Here is a 22,208-nt window from a genome sequence, read left to right on the forward strand (position 1 = left end):
TATCATTGACACAGAGCAGTTGATCCCAAAATGTACAGTGATGACAGTCTCACAGACTTGAAACAAAAACAAAAAAAAAGAAAGAAAAAGAATCAAGAAAAAAAAATCTAAATTGTGTGAACAGTAATTTCTGTAAAGACACAATACAGGAAATGTTGTCTTGTCATGGGTTGGAGTCGTAGTATGAGGGACGCTGGCTAAAGAGTACTGATCTTCCACTCCAGCAATGAAGAGTGACAATATTTTCTGAAACAACACAGGGTCTAAAGGGGGCATACAGGGTCAAGTTGGGGGTACCAAATGATGTATCCATGGAGCAAGCCTTTATGATGTGTTTGTCACGGCCAAGAGTGGGGAAAGGGCTGTCTATGGAGAGTTCTCAGCATTTTGGTGACATACAAAAAAAAGAAGCCTTCTTCATGGGGAAAAGTCTTGTCCAGAGTGAGGCAAATGTAGTTTTAGTGTAGATTGCTCTGTAATGCAACACATTATCGCTGCTGTACAGCAATGTGTTGTTTTTTGAAAACTCAAATGATCCTCATAAGCAGGAAAGGGTATTTATCGATGCTGTTGGAATGGACATTGTTAAATCCCTGTCCTTTGTTGTTGCTGCATAGTCACTAGAAGAATTTCAAGAAAAAAATGCAGTATTGTTGTACTCATCTGTACATCAAAATAGTTCTGAATATACTGACCTTCAAACTGAGAACAGAGAATAATTGATGCTGTGATATTAACAATTATCACATCTTCATATTGCATTTTGCCTCAAATACATCCCGTTGTGAAAAGTGTATAATATGAATGAAGCAGAGTCTGAATTTTTGTAGCAGACTTGATAATACACCTGCGCCCTAAATCCTCCCATCTGTAAATGAATGCCAGCAGTGCTTTTAAAGCTCGATAAGAGAATGTTTCCAGTGCAAATTTGCCATCCCCCAAGCAGAAATTTCAATCCTGGAATGGGAAATTCTCTCCTTGTCCCTGTCCATGTCTGTGGTTCGGAAGAGAGTGGGGTCTGTCACCATTTGGCGATGCGTCCCCGGGTTGTACGGGAAGCTGCCCCATCATTACGGCTGATTACCACTGTCGCTGTCTGCTCCTCATCACCTCCATAATGATGCTGTTGCCATAAGAATCGCGACTGGTTTATATTACCTTGTCGTTCCCAATCTTGGCAGAGTCGGTGCCACTCTAGACAAGTATGGCTGTATGATTCCTCCCACTAGCTTGACGGTAGTAACACGTTCACAAATACCAAACATTTCAAGGCAGTTTCCTTAGATTTCTTCATGAATAAAAAAGATAAGTGATTTTGTTGAATTCAATGAAATATACAGTCTTCATAATGTCTGGTTTGCACATGGATTTACTAAGTATATTGTCAGGAGAACAGTATGCCATTCATGGCTACAATATGACATTAAAGCTTGCAGGAAGATTATCAGTAATGGAATTTTTGTTTCAACTGGAGAGATTTGCTGAATGACACACAATCCTGTGCAAATACAAATTAATGGAAACTGATATATAGAGAAACACTTTATAACTTACAAGACTTACAAAGATAATGTGAGTGCAAGTGACACAAATACATATGGACAACATTATGTCCAGATCATGATTTGCAGCAAATGTTCAGCTTGCAATGACATGAAATGAAATGATTCAATCTTGCTTTTTTTTTTCTTTTTCCCCTACAAATAGGAATAGACAAATCTTGTGATAAGGGGGAATTGACTACAAAAGCAATATGAAAACACAATCCATATGCTTGAACTTGTGAAGACATTTTGTCTTGTTTGCCCATCATGTACTGCTTAGTATGATGGAAAAAAAAAATGACTGACTGAAAGAAAGGAGTGAATGAATATTGCTATCTCATGGGCCGGTGCCACTATTCTGCTCCTGGAGCCAGCACTGATATTGGGTACAGCAACACATCAGGCAAATTTTGGGCAAAGTTTTTCAATTTGTCTGGTCTTGCAGGCCGAGTGGTCTGAATCAGGGCAAAAGGAAATCCAATTCATTAGCCCCGTCCCACATGTGGGATTGGGCGTGAATGGTGTTTAGTGGGGGGAGGGCCCTCGCAAATTCAAACTGGCTGACCATGCAATTTTGAGATTGGCAGACTGATGTGATAATTGGCATGTCTCGGGTTGAGAATGCGACCCCCATCTCCAAAGAGAGTGAAATAATCGTCAGTAATCACATCAAGTTTTGATGCCATTTCTTACAGGGGTTTTGCATAGAAGCTTACTGTAATAACATTTTGGAACTTAATCTTTGAGGCATCAGGGCAGGGATACTTGTTCGAAATGAATATTTGTGCAGATGAATCATTTTCAAAATGATTTGATAATTACATTTACAGGAATATAAATTGCCGAATCGCAGCTGTGATCTCAGATACTCACTTCACTTAAAAAAAAACAACAAATGTTAAGTGGACGTCGTGTGTCTTTTTGTTTTTCAGATTCAGCGAATGGTTATAACTGGTGGAAACTTCAAGTTAGACCAGCTCAAGCCCAAGGAGGTCGTGTCACTTCTACTTGATGATGAAGACATTGAGAGAAAATGTGAGTCCAGATGTGCCTAGATATTTTGTCAGTATAGCGGAAAATTTGTTGTGAATTGATATCATGTCATTTAAGGAAAGCAAGTATAGTCCTGCGCCTTGTATGTGAATGTCCCATACTCTAGATGTATTTTTCTGCATGGAGACTTCACTATAGATCTCAGTGAGTGAAGCAGTGAGAAGTGAGAGCTTCTGATAAATGTTTCTTGAATATTTTATGTTTGTTTATTTGCTCTGTAGATGTGATGTAAGACATGCTGCAAATTTGGAGGTCTTGTATTGACTTTACCTGTACTATCGAAGTGAAATCCATGATCATTTACATTAGTTTCTTTGTATATTTGATACTGAATTGATTTAAAACTATTGCCTCGGCATAAAAAATTTTACTCCCTGGCTTTACACGCTCTTTTAGCCCAAACTTTAATGTCTTCACCTGTGTGTCTGCTTTACCTTTAGTTCGGCAGAAGCAGAGCGAGAGGAAAAGCTGGGATGATAAACCTCGCGGCGTGAAGGAGCGAAAACGGAAACGGGACAAGGAGGGGGAGTCCATGGTGAGTGTCGGTTGGGGACAAAACGAAGAAAAAAAAACTGTGAACATAATGAAGAAAAAATGAACAAAACGAAAAATAAGAACCAAAGATATGTATGCTCTCGTGCAGGGTTGATGCACCCTAAGCTGTCATCATGATAAGCCATTGTATTTGATGAACTCTCTATTTTCCCCAGATGTGACATCGTACCTGAAATGTATTCTTGTAATTTGGAGTTTGGGCAATAAGTAGAAATGAAGTGTCCCAGTGCTCTTATGCAACAGATTGTATTAACCTTAGTGGCAAAAAGGAGCTTCCATCATCAGACAGTCTGAGCTTACTGAGATGGCAGCTCTCTTTGGATTTAGAGTTGTATCTAGTACTTTTCCAGAGATTTGGAAATCAATGTGGATGGATCAGCGTGTGGGTAACACACTTAGAACTTGTCACAATCAACAAAGTCAGGGGTATTTTGTACGCGTGAATGTATGAACTATGTGGTTAGAAGGTATGAGTTACCATTACGTACATGTATCTCACAAAGATAAGATGTGATTGCATGCACTCTCTCATCTCTCTGACAGTAGTGTACAGTGTTCGTGAAAATGAGACTTGCGATTTCTCTAGACTCCTGATCTTGTGACTTCAGAAACATTGTTCATAGAAAGATCCAAACACATATGACTTACAAGAGGCATGGATCAGAGGCTCATTTCAACTCCTCTGCTTTTGACTTTTTAAATCTTGAAAATGGAAGACAAATTTGATGATGATGGTTCTTTTTGTTGTTAGTGTAGTGGGAATTTGATGTAAAGAGATCTGATATAACAAAATACCTGATAAAACAAACTAATTTCTCCGGTCCCAATGAATAGATATTCTTTGTTTGTACTGTTCATTGACTACTGATAAACAAAATATTTGATATAAGGAACAAATTGTCTTGGTCCCGAGGATCTTGTTATACTGCGTTTTCACTGTATATGCAGGTATCAGGGTCAAATGAATAACCTGTTGTTAAGCACAGATAGATTGTTAAAGCATTCTGTAGTGTCAAAGACTGAAGGGCCTTCGTGTTCGTATTGCTAAATCACTGATACCTCAAGCATGTGATCGATAAAAAAGTGCGGTGAGGTTTGCAACAGCAATTGCAGCCAAGATTGCGATATGTGAAGGTCATGCTGGGGAGAGTAGTTAATGGGGTGGGGATGGGAAGTCATTATGTGAAGAGGCGCAGAAGTTCTTGCAGCTTTGAGACTGAAGGGAAGATGCTTCCTTGATTGCTTGTCTCACTGCAGAAGGAGGTAGGGAAGAAGGTCAAGGGAGAGCTACAGTTTGACAGCACCAACGTGTCTCTTGATGGAGACGACTCCATCATCAGTGTAGACTCCTCAGCTCCCAGCCCGGTCAGTGTGGTGAGTAGCCTTCCTTCATCCTATCCTATCACAGGCGAGTACTGTAAAACCAGAAACATTCAGAGCATAAAACTTTCGCAGATTGGAGCCAACGGCCTTATTCGCGACTTGAAACTTTCGCAAATTGCATTTAATGCGTAGTGTAGACAAAATCTTTTGCATGCATTTTGCTTTGCAAATCTTCGCTCACAAAATTCCAGAAAGTTTCATGCATGCAAAAATTTATGGTTTTACAGTATTGGTATGTTCCATCTTCAGAGCAGAGCATTGAGCTGCTATGATTATCAGCAAGAGAACAGAATTGTCTCTGTCAAGGGAGAAGACAGACTTTGTCGCAGTTTCAAAGAAAGAAAGCACAAAGTATTTTACTTGAAATTTGAGGATTATTTACTTGCAGAAAACACTTTCTCTTTTTTTTTCTTTGTATTAAGTTGTTTCAAGAACATCAAATCAGAAAAGCATTTCATGCAAAATCAGTCAAATTTGTACTAAAAAAGAGTTCATGGATAATATAGGATGAGCTGTTCAAAACTTTATTCCATGATGTAGCATATTTTGATATTGTCTTTGGGGCATGATGTCATGTTTAAGCCTGTTTTTGACATTACATGGGAATCCCATGACAAGGTCGTTGAGTCCAGCTAATTAACCTTTTTATATCTGGACCCTTGTATCCATACACTGTGAACACACCCACAAATGCACATTGTATGAACTTGTTCTGCTATGATAGGGTTACACACATAATACGACTCCATATTTCTGAACCAGGAACATAGGATATGCAAAGGGAAAGTGCTAAGAGTACTCTTACAAAAAACAACTTATTTGAGAAACATGTTGTCAATTGTTTTAGATTGAACAATAGTCATGTCGCAGACAGGACATGCCTTTTGTTACTTTCTTATTCGCCAAGCCAATCTGAGCTCAGATAATATGGAACACACGTTTATGTGGTGCTCGTCGTTGGGAGTCAGTGACAGCAAGCACACAGCAATGATCCTCACAAGAATAGAGAGTGGTTATTACCAGTAGTTTGCTGGTTTTAACATGACGTGACTTTCATCTGCTGTTCTGTTCAGTACCCAAAACTTTTCCTGTTATATCTGCACAAATCCTCTTTGTTTTTCTTCGTTTTCTGGCCCTAAATTCATTTCACAATAAGACAAACTCTGAATTTCCATAGGTTAACATGTGAATGGTTGTTTAGACCTCATGTCATGCCCCATCAGAAGCGGATTCTCATTGTAGCCAACCTCACCTTAGTGGCAAATCATTATTCCGTTCTGAGCTAAACTGTAGGTTTGTGCAGAGTCTAATTGTTTTTCTCTCTCCTTAATTTCTATGTGTGTGTGTGTGTGTGTGTGTGTGTGTGTGTGTGTGTGTGTGTGTGTGTGTGTGTGTTTGTGCAAGAGTACAAATGCATGAGGATTCTAGTTTTTCTCTAAATAAATATTAAAATGAGTGGGAATGTTTTCTTCAGATATCCTCAGAATAGTGTGCGTGATATTTGGTTGTTGACCTGATGTTTTTGTGTGTGTGGAATCCCTCCAGGGAGATCTTTATTACCTCACGAATTTGAATCGGATGTCCCATGTTTTTCGCAGAGATTGGAAGTAATTGCATGCAAATGACACTGGGAAGAATTTCTTATCTTGTAATGCCACTCAACCATTTCTGAAGGTTGGCGTGTTGTCTGGGTTAGAGGAAGTCATGAATATTGGGATGCTTTGGAAACTGGTAATTTAAGTAAAATGATGTTCTAATCGTCGCATCTACAGGCTAGATTAATGACTAGTCTTTCTGTGTATGGGACAACAATTCTTCCTGGAACTTTTCCAGCAGTGATGATAATGGTTATAAGATGAAAGCTTTGAATGAAACAGGGTTGATGGTCAATTCCAGCTTCCAACATCTGATTGATTCACTCATTCATTGTGACCCCTGGCACTGATAGCAAACTCAGATCAAAACATTCTCAGACCAATTAATTGCTAGAGAAACCACTGAGTGAAACAGATATTATGTATGAATGATGCTTTATTCAGAGTTTAGTTTCATTTTGAAGATTTACAGTGAATCAAAAGTGGGAGCTCTCTCACAACTAGAGGGTACTAATCTGAAAGTCTCGCTCTTTTGTTGGAAAGGATCTCATTCACTTTGTCATACAATTAAATTGACTTACAGTCATCAATCTCGTTATCAATGCTTTAAAAATGAAATTGACTTACAGAAATCCGAAATTTGAGAGGTTTTCCCTTGGTACAAATGTACTTGATGAGTGGATAGTAGGGGGACCTGAAGATATCAGATGAGTGCCTACTATTGCCTGCAGCATATGTTCACCTCCTGTTCAAATGTGATAGATTACTCCAGGCCGAGAATCTGAGGCAGATATCTTATAAAACATACTGAAATAGTTAGTGAGGAGATGAGCCACCAGTGAATTCATTCCAGGAAGAATGTTGACAGAGTACAGCCAGAGTGAGCCAAGAGGCCAGTAAAGAGCGTAACTTTATTCATTAATTTCCGACCATCATCAGTCCAATGCGGAGCACATTCTTTGTTCTCAGTGTGCCATCCCTGGCTATATTGTGCCACTAGTTTGTTAGTCAGGAGCAACAATACCCTCATGAAAATAGCTGATTTGTAGGAAACATGCATGTAACCCAGCACTTATCTCAAGTTTCTTTCATTATTAAAGTATCTTGGGATTGAAGATCCTACCTGGAAAATAACTGATTTACTGGTAGCGCACAATATGAGAATTATTCATACCTGTTCCTCGACGGATGTGTACCAGGCAGCATGATCATGAAAAGTTAGATATTACGGTATACTGTAGATTACACCAACTTAGTCATGGTTTTTTTACCTGCATATTTATTTGCGTAGCTTGCATGCCTGCTGAAAACTTGACAAAAATACATGTCATTTCTGAATATGCATCAGTTGATGTGGCTATTTTATCACCCTCAACCTCCTCCCCATTCTATGCCGTATGGATTTATTGAATATTTTAAAACCCCACTCTGCCCGGATCCTTTAACTGACTGCTCCCGTTTCGTAGATATAGGGCGAGTTATCTGCCGTTGCTAGGCACTCCGCATCACCACACCAATGCATGAAGGCTTTTAATGACAGGAGGTAGGAGCTGATGTCCCTTTAGCAAGATTCTGGGAAAGCCACCCACAGGGGTGCAGAGATTCCGGTAGATAATACAGCATTACTCATCCCCTGGTCTCTGACTGAGCTATCGTCCGCCTTCCGTAGAGACCATTGAGAGCGATATCTCCCCGTCATCCCTACCAGATGCCCTAATTATATCTCAGAAGGGAAATATTGTCTGTGGTGTGATGTGGGGATTTTAGGTGGGGTAGCTTTTTCTCTCTCTCTCTCTCTGGGTCTTTCTCCTCCTATTTTTTTTTTCAGACTTAATATGTAAAGGTAAGATGTAAGGTGTCTCTATGATTTGTTAGAGACACTCCTTCATTTATTCATTAAAGCTGATGTGGAAATAACGTGTATACTCTATTCGCCATATATTTAGCGAGTCTAAATTTTTGTGAATCGGGACTTTGCAACAGTTTCGCGAGTGGTTAAATTTGCGAATGTGGAGCACAATATTGAATGGAGAAATGCATGCACGCACGTCACATTCAGGTCGGGATCAGAGTTAAAATTTTGCGCATTTTTAGATTCGCAAATAGCACCCGACTCGCGAAAAATAAAAAATCATGAAAAATATTCAGCGTACACAGTACCCCGAAGAATACGAACAATGACAGATGTGACATGAAGGCCTGCATGGATGAAGTTACATTGTATATAATGTATTTGTTGCATCATATTCTTTTTTGTCGTGCATGTAATGAGGTTATTATTGAAATCGGGACCGTGTATTTGTAAGATTTACTATGCATTCTTTTTCTAGTTTGCAATGTCACAAGTTTTGTTTTTCTGTAGATAAATTCAAAACAGCTGTAGAAATTACCAAACAAAGCAGAAATTGGGAGTGCTCTCTGCTAACATCATATTTAGATGTGAACGTTTTGAACTAGTCGTAGATTTTGAAATCCAATGCAGTTAAACTCTGAGCCACATGGATCTTAGATTCCAAACCGCGTCAGCTGTTGAATTTTTCATCATAATACTAGCTGAGGTTCACAGATATTGGATATCATGCGAGTTAATGACTTAGTGACAAATTTGTTGGCACCAGTGTTCCTGCGTCCCCGCCCAGTGAGCTTCCCATACAGACCTTGCCCAACTCCGTCCCGTCCCCCCACCTCCTCCTTGGCGAGTTTGACAGCCAGAACAGATGACACCAGCGAATGTGACGGCATCTACGGCACTCAACCCGCCAGGGTCTCTTTCCTGGCAGTAAATTACGCTTTGAGGAGGCATCCGGAGCGGCCGTTGGGAATTCCAAGAGTTTTTCGAGATGGAAAAGAGAGATAATGTCTGACAAGCGTCCCCATTGCCGATGGATGAAGGTCCGTGGAGTCTAATGGGGAGGGGGGTGGGGGAGAGAAGAAACGAAGTAGGGGTGGGGGGAGGATTGTGTGAGCTAGCAAGACGGCCAAATGCATTTGAAGGCTGAGAGCAGACAACTGTTGTCTTTGCAAAGGTGTTGGATAACTCTTTTGGTAATTAAATGAATTCATTTCATGATGCCATTTGTTGGACTTGAATTAGTATGCCGAAAAATGGGTCCAAGAATTGATGAGTCGTGAGAGGTCAGACACGAGTAGAAAAATGGTTTTATAGATAAGAAAAGTAATGTATGAATTCAGAGACTTCCATTTTGTAATGTAAAAGATTAGATTCTTTGATGTTTTCATGCATGCCCCTCCCCCTTTACTTTACTCCCTGCACCTTTTCATCTTCCTCCCTTTTCTTGTCACAGCAGCATTCCTGCCTGACAAGATGACTGCTGTACATCAACATAGTTTTAAAATGTGTTCCATTCCTGTCCCCTTCCCCAATTTTCGTGGCTTTCTGTAGCCGTCCTTAATTTCAGCCAAGGTATTGTGATATGAAAGTCTACTGTGTAAGTTAGACCTGCATGACTTGATTGTATGCACTCTTTTTCTTCTTGCTCTAAACTGAATTGATATCATATTTCTTCTTATTCTTTATTAGACTATGGTACTTGCAGTGTAGATTAAATCACTTTGCAGTATATTTGATGAATTGTCACAAAAATTGAGTTTTATCTGCTTCTGGAGTTTGCTGGATTGAATCTTTATGTTTAGTTAGTTTGATCATGAGCAAATAGTTATTTGTTTGCATGGTGAATATTTGCAAAGATCTTTGGCAGTTCAGTATATAGCTGTTTGCAAATTATTTTTGGTTAGACTGTTGACAAAGTATGAATTCCACAAATTAGTACGAATGGATCCAGTTTTTACTTTGCTGTAGAAGTTCTTCTCCCAGTAATTGTCCATTACAGAAGATAGAATAATGATTGTTTATCAGAGCAAACTAGCTGATTACCCCATACCTTCCCTCCACCCCCTCGGGCAATTGCCTAAAGATGGCCGTTGGGAATCGGGGGTCAATCTTTGTTCAAACTGTATACAGGAAGCGAGTCTGGGGTTACAGCTAGGTCAGAAACTCCACACCACGACATCATTAACTCTGCCTCCTCCTTCCCATCCTCTTCGTCTTCCTCGACCCCTCGCATTTATCTTGGCACGGCATCAGCTCACTTCTACTCCAGATATAAAGTTACAGGGATCCGTGACATGATGCAGGAGATAATCATTGTCAGGTTCCCCGCTTGCTCCCTCCGCCGTCTACCCCTGCATAGCGCCCCCTCCAGTCTGACTTCAGACAGGCCTAATTGGAACTTGGCATGTGCCCAAGATGAGCGGGCCGCGCAAGAAGAGAGTTGGGATAGTTTAAAGTGTGATGTCGTTAGTTCGATTGCTCTGCTTCTCTTGACTTCTGACCAAACCGGCATCAGCAGGAATCGACTGGTATCATGCAGGAGGAGAAAGAGGAAAGTGGAACCCTGATGGTTGCCCAGTCTTTGCAAGTGAAGCATTTTTTTCCTCGTAAATGCTGCTCGCCCCCCCACCATGCACCCTCATGTGTTTCGTATTCACAGTTTTTTTTTGTGTGTGAAGATTAGAAATCATTAGTTTGAGTGCCTGTAATGGGCACCCATTTACATCAGGAAAAAATGTCCTCCCTTTAAAAAAACAAACACACCAAAACAAAAAACAAACCAGAAATGGATTCTGAAAACAATTTGCTGTGAATTTGAATTTGGCAGCTTTTTCTCATACATCATTGTTGCAGATGTATAGATTATCGGAGATTCTTGTTTTATAAGAGAGTTTCTCAAAACTGTGTTGTGTTCCACTTGTTGTTGTTTTTTTTCTGTAAACTGTGATGAGCTTCTTCACAATGAGATTTATTGGGGTAGTTCTTCCGAAGAGAAAAATCAGTCATTTCACCACAGTATGTCAGTTTTGAAAAAGCTCCGATTTCTACAGAAATATAAAGTAGAAGAGATTGACGATTGTGTCATTTTGTAGATAGCATGCATCTGTGCTACTCTAACTTGAAGTGAACTAACTTGAAATTATTGGATGATACACAAAAGTATCATGTGTGCATGCTCTCTCTTTATATCTTGTTGAAACGAGAAGTGAACGAGTAACCAGACTAAATATAGACATCAGTGTGCAACCATGCACTTCAGATAAAGTGATAATTCTCAATATTTGTTACTCTTCATCATTTTTGTTTGTGTGTGTATATATGTATATGTGTGTGTTTGTGTGTGAAGAGTGAAGGGTGTTATCTTCGAATACCATCAAAGGGATTTTCCATAGCAACTGAAGCAACACTGTTATGTTTCATCCAGTACCTGTGCCATAAGGCCTCACCAGCTCCAATTTATGAGAGAGTTGACTTTTTCCTCTTTTTTTAGATGGGAATTCTTGCACCATCATGAAAGAAGATAATATTGATGATGCTAACTGTGATATTACTGCAGTCTGTGACATTTATCATTTGGTAGATAACAACACCATAGATAGTAACGGCACCATAGATAGTATCTGACCTAATGATGATTTGATCAGTATAATAGATTTCTCATTGTCTGGGCATTTATTTAATTCTTTGTGGAGAATTAAGTTGTGGAATTCTTTTGTGCAGTATTGAGACACTGTTAATCAATGATTTTTTATTATGTCAACTTTGTGGACATGGGAATATGTTGGGTGTTTGACTTCAAAAGTAGCCGATGCCAGCACTTCCCAGACACTGAAACTTGAATAGATAAGTACAGATGTCTGATATGTTTGTTGAGTGAACTACAACAATAAAAAGAAATGAAATGTATTTTATTTCTAAATTTTCCCATGCCAGGTTTACAAATGTCAAGGGGTAGACTTTAGTTGTGTATAGAAAGAAATTACAATGGCCTTATGTATCCCACTGTAGCAGTACAATACTGTTTACCAAGTAAGCCATGTATTTAGCGAGTCTAATTTTTTGCAAGTCGGGACTTCCCGACAATTTTGCGAGTGGTTAAATTGGCGATTGTGGATTACAGCAATAAACCGAGAAATGTACATGGGTTTTACATTCATGTCAGGACCAGAATTAATATTTTATACATGTCTAAACATTTCTGCATAGCACCTGACTCGCAAAATTCGCAAAAATAAACACTTGTGAGAATGTTTGGCTTGTACAATGATAAGTGATCTCACATGTCCCTTATTTCTCCCCCTACATGAAATTAGGTATGTCAGAGGATTTTCTGTTTTCGAGTTTGCATGATAAAGTTGGGTACTTTTATATTACTCGTGCCTGCTAAGGTCCACTTCAAAGTCCCAGTTCCATTGTGATATGTCATATACTTGGATGGATTTACCAAATGAAATAGTTTGAAAGAAAATGGAAATAGATGAGATTAATTCAATAAAATCTGTTTTCTATGATCCTATGCAGTAAAAGTAAAGGGTACTATATCACTATAAGAAGCCATTTTTGTGACATCTCTCACTTGTTTCTACTTTGACTATAATTTTTAATATGAGCAGGCATTACCGGTATATCTATGTTGAAAGTGAGGACATGAAATGACTCTTTCTATCACAAACTGCCTGCATGTACGCATCAAACCAAAGATTGCTCAATCTGTATGAGTTTGCATAATCAATCAGTGAGGTTAATAGCCCTGTTGGAGAGAGCAGGATGAGAACTCTTTTTTGCCCAGTATTGAGCAACATACTGTATACGCCATATATTTAGCGAGTCTAAATTTTCGCGAATCGGAACTTCCCGATGATTTTGCGAGTGGTTAAATTCGCGATCGTGGAGTCCTGTACCGAACGGAGAAATGTATATGCGTGTGTCACATTCATAGCGTGATCAGAGTCAATATTTTCGTGTGTCTTCAATTTCGTGAATGGCACATGACTTGTGAAATTTGCGGAAATGATAACCTCGCGAAATATTTGGCGTACACAGTACTGTTCATATAGAATGGGGCCTCATTGATAATGCAACCTTGATATTAGTCTTACCTGTTTCATGTGGGTTATGTAAAGACTACTTCAAGGTATTACAAGAAAGTATCAGTTTAGGTTTCAGTTGTGATTTTTTTCTCATATCGGCAGTTTTATTATGTTTTTTTTTTTCCTTTATAGTATACAGTGTAGCTTCATAGTTTATTTTGTATGAGCATGAGAAAACCTGGCTGATCAGTACAGAGGGTGATTCCCACCCTTGACACTTTATGTGGAAGAAAAAATTGGCAAATATTCACACAAAGCAAAATCAATTTGTGGTTTAGATGATAGAACAATGGACTGATCAAAGATTTTTTTTTCCCCAATAAAAAGAATCAATGTGGAAAATATATGTATGAGAAAATTTCAGTTATTTCTTTGTGTTCTGTACCAGGTGGTAATAGGTATTTTTCTTTCTGGTTGATTTTGTCAATATAAAGATATTTGAACTACAAATTGTAGGTCAAATTGTGAAAAAGTTATTAGAAAGGTATTTGCCTTTGTCGTTATGCTCCTTTCATCCAACTTTTATGTAATGGAATGATTTGCACTCTATGATTAATACCAAGTACTACTTTCAGGACTGAAAATGATCCTCAAATCTTCTATACTACAGTTCTGTAGTAAATTGGTTCTCATTGGTTCTCATTTGGACATTTTTTTTTTTTTTTTTTTTGCACATGGTTAATGGCAGAGGTTGAACTGCTCATCAGTATGTTCTTGAGATTTTTAGCACACCCAAAAGTGTCGAATTTGCAAGACTTAACGTGGCAAACTTCCATACCAGCAGGTTGGCTGAGCAGAATGAATCAGAATGCAATATTCCTTTTCTTTTTTCTGGGAAGATTAGGGTATTTTTTTGTCGAATACTGTAAAACGAGGAATGTTCGCGTGCATTTTAATTTCGTGAATTTCGCGAGAGCAAAGATTCGTGAAATTAAAATGCACATGAAAGTTCTTGTCTACACTATATGCATTGAATGTTAGAGGCAACTCGCGAAAATTTCATTCCGCGAAAAAGGCCGTTGGCTCCAATTCGTGAAAATTTCATGCAGTGAAAATATTGTGTTTTACAGTAGCCTCTTGAACAAATATGCCCCTTTTTCGCTTTCTTACTTATAGCGATATTTTATGGTGTCCATTTAATATTTCTATAAAACCAGAAATGTTCACGTGCATGAAATTTTTGCAAATTACTGTGAGACACCCAGATTTGCAAAATTAAAATGCATACATGTGAAAGTTGCTGTCTATACACTAAGCATTGAATGCCAGTCACCAATGCGCGAAGGTTTCATACAGTGGAAACGGCCGACGGCTTCAATTCGAAGAAAAAAAAAGAATTATGCTACCAATGTTTGTAGTTTTACAGTATGTCATGATTTGCTTGTCTCTTGCTTGACGGTTTTTGGCAAGTACACGCATTACTATTAACTTATTTTGTTATTTTCTAATCAAAGAACCTGGATCTTTGCCTATCCCACTGACCTGCTGCTTTTGATGAGTCATAGTTTCAGTCAGGATGGCATATCTTATATGATCTCTTGAAAACAGTGATATATTTTGAAATTCAAATGCTTAGCCTGCAGGTTTAGTATGTAGATAGTTGATTTGAACTAAAGTGTGAAGAAGCAGCTTCCGCTGGTTGCTCACCTTTTGTGTGAATGTTAAGTAATGAATATCACTACCCAACTCAACACTGAATATCCTTTGTGAAATACAAGGGGGGGGGGGGGGATGGGATACCTGTAAGTTTTGTTCAGTTCATCATTAACCGGCTGGTAATTAACTACTTGTCATCAATTCCACAGCGACTGAGAGAAGTGACATGTTTATGGATACTGTAAAAGTTTTCATTTTAGCAGGAAAATATTATGGAGGGTCTAATATTGCACAAACAGGCACAGTAATGGTACTTACCTGTGACGTTTTATTGGTGCAATTTCTGTAACTTTAAGCAGTGTCTTTTGTTTCGTGATATGGTGTTCATGACTTACGCATTTCGGTCATCTCTTGGTGTATACCTCTCACTCGTATGATCGCCAACACTTGTGCAGAGTAATGTTATAGGTTGTTGGGTTTTGTGTGTGTGTGTGTGTGTTTTGTTTTGTTTTTCATGAACATGCAGAGGTAATGTGCTTTGTGAGTGGGCAAGTGACTGTTAAAGTTGAGCAGATTTAAGATTTTTTAATTTGATAGGCTTCAAACAAATGGATGATGTGCATTCAAAGCTGGTTGCATAATCAAAATGTTTTAAATGGGAATTGACCATGTAGGATTTTTTACCAATCAGCAGTGTTTACATTGATGTTGCACTGGTAGGTAGGGTCATGTTGTATAACAGTCCATTGTCTTCAATGAATAAGACTGAAATGACGTGATTTTTTTTTTTATACACTTCAAAGCATAATATAAGATACTGCACAATTAGAAGTCTGCATGTGTAGAAGCAAGCCTACATTTCCGTGAGTTCTTAATGAATGGCAGGCGTAGGTTTGACCTTTCCCTCTTCCAGGGCTGCAAGACGATGGAGTGCTTTATATTGCACACCGGACTTGGACGTTACTAGTTTTCATCTGACGGTTTTAATTATCAGAGCATTGGCCGCTATCTAGCGGGAGTGTCTCTTTGATGAAAGGACCCCAATGAAAATGAAAGTCTTCAGGCACTGCCCAGCCTGTGGAGTCATGGCGTGGGTGTTCTATGTTTCCCTTATAATATGCAAATTACGATACCTATTAAACTAGGAAGGTAGACAAACAAAACAAAATCCAGGCTTACCTGAATGGTAGGAGACAATATATGAGGAATTGTGCAATGCCGAACTTGCCTGTCTCTTTTAGACACATTTGTTGTTGATGATTGATTAGAAAGTAATTTAGGCTCATTCTTCCCATTTTGCATGCCAATTTTGCACGTTAATTGTGCTTGTGTGCAGGTAGGTCTGTGTGGGTGTGCGTGGGTGCTCCAAAAGTGTCTATGAAAACAGTGGGAAGGGGCACAAGTCGCATGATTTAAGTTGGATGTTGCAAATGAGGCACACGCATTTGTCAGTATCTGTTATTCCACATTTTAGGCATCAAACTCAATTTTCTTTGAGCAAACTCGGCAGACAGGACGGCAAGAGAGCTTGCAGGGTAACGATTTGGAGCGATGATGATCAAGATGTGAGATGAATGGTAATGCAAAGCACTCGTCTTATTGTAAGCTCTATCTTGCCTGTCTTGTCTTATCTGGGGCAAATAATGCATGTGTTCCTGTATACCTACTATTGGAAGCATTCTCCTGGGAAAATTGGGCTGCCCCACAGTATCTGAAGCTTCAGTAAAAAGAGAGGAAAGAGAGCAAAAAGCTTGAGACATGAGTGATTGTGTGCGGTGTAGGAAAAAAAAAGAAGCAGGAATTGAGAGTAAAGATGGGTATACCAAATTAGAGCAGGGTAGAGTTGGTGATTGGTGGTAGGCTGGATGAGGGGAGTACCTAGTTTGCATGTCTGAAGGAGGGAGAGCCATCTCCTACCTTGTCTGGGATTCAGATGGTAGGGAGTGACTCACTGCATATGATTAAAGGCTTGACACCACCATCGCAATTGTGCCACAACTTTGTGGGGAGTGGCTGTAATTTGTTCTCTCTGTGTGTCTTCCATGAGAGAAATGAATGGGGAGAAAGAATGATGGGGGGGGGGGGGGGGGTTAGAGCATGAAACCAAGGCAGATTTTACCCCAAGTCTGAAATCAAGGTGAAAGAAGCAGAAAATTGGTTCAAGTGTATCGAAGACGGCTTTCCCACGGCAAAGCCGGCCAAGCAAAACCACGCGATGTGGCTGCTAATTTTGTGGGCAGATGCCGGCTTAGAGCCTGGTGGCCTTGGCAAGCATTGCATTTCAAGGGCCAGATGTAGGAAAAACGGCCACATCAGATATTCTTGGCCGGACTTAATGAGAGATGCAGCGGTTGACAATTGAAGTGTAGTTTGGGACTTTTTGTCAATGACCACGAAAGTGTGAGAACAAGAGATGCAGTATCATACACTCAGTATGGTTACTGTCAAGCTTCATTTCACTTCCTTTGTCTCTGCAGGGATTGTCTCGTTATAGTCTGATTGCGAAGATGTGATGTTGTAAGCTTTTCTTCAGTGCCTGTAACAATTGTGTCATCATCCTTGAGAATTCTTTATCCCTTTTCTTTTTCTTTTCTGGAGCTGATATGCTCCTCTGGTTAGGAGTGGCTTTGATGCAATGTTGAGAGTTTTAGAAGGAGTAATGCCAGCTTGGTAACTATCAAGAAAACTTGCTTGGAATCATTATACTCTCATTTGTGGTATGTGTAAGTTTGCCGCTGCAGACTGAAGTCCAAAGCTTCAATTGAAACAGAACCAGAGTCTTTAAAAATTTGACCTCTAATTGCTGGATTGACATATACTTACAGAGGCTCTCTCTGTGAAATCTCGTTGAATTTGATTCATCACTATAGCTTGATACAAACTGACCAAAATGCACAGTATAAAGAGAGCTGCGTCAGAGTCAGTCACTTTCCTTCGAGAAGGCTGGGGAGAAAGCAAAGACTTTAATGTGTGGTCAATGCTGGAAGGAAAATGGAAATTCAGAAGAAACTCCTCCTGGTTTCTTCCAGTTTCCAGCGCCCTCAGCCTAAATGAGTAGATAGACTCCCAACTGCATACATCTCCGACCCCCACTACCCTGGGGATATTTCGTCCATCTCTCTCCTCTCTCTTTCTTCCAGCCTCCCTCTCACCCTTCACTGTAATAGGGTGTTTCACGCGGCATCGATTTCCCCCCCCCCCCCTCTCTTAATGCTCACCCACAGGTAGTCCGTGCTGTCTGCATTTTGACAGCCGTACGCTGAGTCATCCGTATTATGGTTGATAGTGTCTTATGGTGTGATTAGTGTTAAATCACCTTTCACCAGTATGCAAATTTTCATTCACCGCTCCTGGGCCCCACCTCACACTTGGCTTCCATCGTTGTTATGAGAGGAGAGTGGAGTTAACTTTCTCTTGTTTCTGTCGCCACCCTCTCTCCTGTTTGGTCTAACTGATCAGCATATCAAGGAGTGATGAATCTGATTTTCAGGTGTCTTTTCCTTTTATACTATAAAGAATATATTGTTGAGATTCTTCTGACACACACCTGTGCACTGGCAAATTTTGAGAATTATCTATCGTTTTCCCCGACCATCCCTGCCCCTCCCCTAAATCCACTACTTCTCCCCTATCTATCGCCTGCACCACCACCCTCAACTTTGATGCAATTTTGAAGTTTGTTGAGCATACATAATCCAATTGATTATTCATCACATGAAACGTTGTGCACAAATGTAAACCCCTGGATTATGCATGCCCTGCGTGCGTGTGCGTGCATGGTCACTATATTTCACCTGCTGCCTCTACCCCCGCTCTGCCCTGGTGTGTGGGGAGAGCCGAACAGCTCAAATCTTGGTTGTGATTCTCTTCATTTGTCGATTGGTATACCTTCCCAGGCCAGTGCCCTGATGTTAGGCTGAGGTGGCCATGCTGCCGAGATGAAAGATGCGCCATAATTAATCTGCCAGGGGGCAAGAAGCTGATTCTGTTTGCGCGGTAACGAGGACAAGGAAATATTCACTTTGAGCTCATTTATCAGCAACTTGAGAAGGAATGAGTCAAATGCAAGAGATCCCATTTTGTGCACTTACCTGTGCACTTTGCCATTCACAGTCTTACTACTCATCGCCACCTTTGACATCAGCTTACACACATGGTTGCCATTTAAATGTAGTTTCATTCAGATAGACATTGATGAGATTACCAGGAGTAATCGTTGACACACAAAGATTAATGAGGTGTCAAGATTGAATTTATCTTCACCACAATGAAAAGTGGTAAAATAAAGACATGAGAGCCATTCCAGAAAAACAAATACCTCTTTCTATTCAGCAATGCACACCATGTATGTGCATACAAAATGATATAATTTTCCTCTATGTCGGTAGCTTTGGACATAGATTTGAAAATTGTTGCAGAGGAATTCAGATTTGTTTTGTTGTAGTATTGTGGAAAGTCTTTGGAGGAACTATCAGAGAGTGTTAACTATTGAGAAATATGATATACTGTAACGAGGTAGTTGGCTATGGCCTGGTGACGTAGGTACTTGATCATTCTTCCAAACAGATGCCGCGACCCTCAATGTGAAGACATTTTGTGATATCCATGAAACCAATGTCGACATTGTACAAATGAGTACTACAGTTGTGAGGTTTTCTATGTAATCTCATTAGCTTAAAAAACATGATAGACAATGACAACCCCTCCCTGGCTGCAGTGAGCACAGGAGCATCTTTCAGTGGGTATATGGCAGGGTGCTACATAAACACTTGCCCGATTGCCCGAGGCAAGTGAAAATTAAATTCGGGCAAGTGTTTTTGAACAGTGATAACAAGTTCTTGCCTGAATTGGGCAAGCAAAAGGGTTTGAAGCCTCCTTTTCTTTCACTTATTCCCCCCAACAAACCCACAAAGTCAACCGTGTAGAAGCCCAAAGATAATGGCTGTTTAGTGATGCAACACACTTTATATTTCATTCATTCTAGATAGTATATGTGTGAAGAAAACATCATTTTGTTCTTTCTTCAATTTGTCAGGAATCTTGCACAGAATATTTGCTTATTTGCATGATATATTAGCTGTGGATAGAAATTTTGTATCACATAGAACTGTTTATGAAAATCTGGGTGTTGTTTATTTGTTGTTCATTATTCCAAAGGTTCGGTATTCTGAAAGACACAAACTTCATACAGGTAGAGGTTTGTTGATCAAAAAATTAAAAAGGGTTCTTTAATCTTAAAGGGACTGTACAGTACTGGTTGAGGTGGGGATTCATGTTTTGAACATTCTTAAGTGGGATAATGAGAAACTTCTTATGAAATATGAAAGAGCATGTAATTTTAAGAAGGATTCAACGTCTATTTGATGAAAATTGGTTTTCAAATGGCTGAGATATCCCAACATGCGATAATAATAAAAGGCGACATGCCACAACTTTATTAGGATCTCTTTGTTTCACCTTGTTTTTGGATATTTCAGCCATTTTAAAACCGATTTTCATCAAATAAACTTTTGATTCCCCTTAGAATTGCATGCTCTTTGACATCTCATAGAGTGGTTTCTGAATATCTCGCAAAATGTTAAAAGCTAAATCCTCACCTCGACCAGAACTGTACACACCCTTTAACATTTGTGCCATTATTCTAAAGGTTCGTGATTCCAAAATTGAAATTAGGTTCATCAATCCAAAAATGTAATAAAGTCTGTTATTCAGAATGTTCATTATTCCAATGATGAAATAAGGTTTGGTAGTCCTCACCTCGACCAGAACTGTACACACCCTTTAACATTTGTGCCATTATTCTAAAGGTTCGTGATTCCAAAATTGAAATTAGGTTCATCAATCCAAAAATGTAATAAAGTCTGTTATTCAGAATGTTCATTATTCCAATGATGAAATAAGGTTTAGTAGTCTGAAAATGAAATAGGGTTTGTTGGTTCTAAAATGTTAAGAAGGTGCATACTAAAGCACCTTTTTTCATTTTTGGATTAATGAACCATTGGAATAACAAACCATATTTCATTTTCAGATTAATGAACCTTCAGAATAACGAACCTTCGAATTAAGAAACTGCACCCAAAAATACATCTCAAAATCATTTCAAGAATTGCTTGCGTGCCTTTTTCTGCCCAGTTCTTTCTTTGTTTGTGTGTGAAGTTTTGGTGATTGTGATGTGTTAAAACACATTTATCATGAATTTCATGGGCCATACCAGGATGATGATATATCTACATTATACGAAAGTATTCAAGTGGTTTCTCTTGGACCCAACAGATGAACTGTCTCCCCGTCTGGTTGATTACAGTAGGACCACTTTCTGTGCTTAATCTGCCAAAGGCATTCACAAGTATGAATGTCTGATTCGTGGATGGCAGGTCATGAAGTTGTTCAGCCATTACCCATCTTCACTGATTCCTATTTTCCTACATGGAGGGGACTGGTATGATTCGAAGTCATCCATTAATCAAACGAATGCCACAAGTGTCGAGACGCCACCGTGTCTCCTGTCATTCCAGTCGACTTTCACAATATTGACTCCCGGCTTGGAACCTGTCAAGACTGTGAGAAAAAAGGGGGGAAAAAATATGAAAATCATCACCCATGGATGGATGACGATGATGCCATCGCCAGAATTGAAAGGAATATTGACTCAGTAATATCCTCCTGAATCAAACCATAGAGCAGATCAGTGGAAACATGCAGGGGTCACAATAGTTCCTGATTTGAACAGTTAGAACACATCCATGACTAAGTCTACATTTCCAGATGAAAAGGAAAGAAGAAAAAAAAATGAGTATAGGTGTGTTTTAGGAAACATGACTATTCCCAGTGTAAACACAAGCTTTCCGTGAAGAGGAAGTGGATGCCCACTATTCTGAGAATCGAAAGAGCTGTGCACCTGTTCAGTCATACCTTTTCTATGAGCGTATGATGACTTCCTGACCAGCCCGTGACCCTATGACTGGGGGTTTATGGTTTGGCGTCATCCGAGTTTGCAAGCTGACTCCTCGGTCATGCACGCCCCTTTGCCAAAGATCATTATTAGACTGTCTGGTTAGATGCTCTCTGACTGACCGAACCCTATGGAACTGTCAACACTTACAACAGAGAAACTGTCTTCAGCATTATTTGCTATATTTAGATGTGAAGACTGATGCTAGGTATCTTTGATTTTTGTCCCTACTTGGGGGGGGGGGGGGGGGGGTCTTTATATTTTGGCACAAAGGTAACTGAAGGACCTGATGTATTTTGGAGTTGTTTCTCTGACCACTGTCTACTATGTTTATGATTTGCAAAAGCTATAAGAGATAACTACAGAGCCCAGCAAACAACCATGAAATTGAACGAAACTTTGTTATTGGATTAACTGTGATAGTCTAGTGGGATTTATGAAAAATTTGACTGTGAGAGGCATTTTAGAGTAAAAGTTGGGAACCACACCATTGGGAATAATTTGAGTACACTGAATAAAAAAAAAAAGACGGTTCCCAAGCGAAACTCTTAGTACTAGACCATCTAATTTGCATAAATGAAATGGCTA

General features: G+C 39.4%; 1 protein-coding gene across 1 annotated transcript in view; it reads left to right on the forward strand.

The window, feature by feature from the left end:
• Positions 1 to 22,208, forward strand: part of LOC139734620 (chromatin-remodeling ATPase INO80-like) — a 107,254-nt gene that overhangs the window by 63,995 nt on the left and 21,051 nt on the right. Inside the window, exons 26-28 of the mRNA XM_071645404.1 lie at positions 2,477 to 2,579; positions 3,038 to 3,132; positions 4,410 to 4,526. Coding sequence (XP_071501505.1) covers positions 2,477 to 2,579; positions 3,038 to 3,132; positions 4,410 to 4,526 — 315 coding nt within the window. The remainder of the gene's footprint in view (positions 1 to 2,476; positions 2,580 to 3,037; positions 3,133 to 4,409; positions 4,527 to 22,208) is intronic.

Source organism: Diadema antillarum, unplaced genomic scaffold (assembly GCF_040938485.1).
Source record: "Diadema antillarum isolate AM-2024a unplaced genomic scaffold, OU_Dant_1.0 seq00000533_RagTag, whole genome shotgun sequence".
NCBI classification, from domain to species: Eukaryota; Metazoa; Echinodermata; class Echinoidea; order Diadematoida; family Diadematidae; genus Diadema; species Diadema antillarum.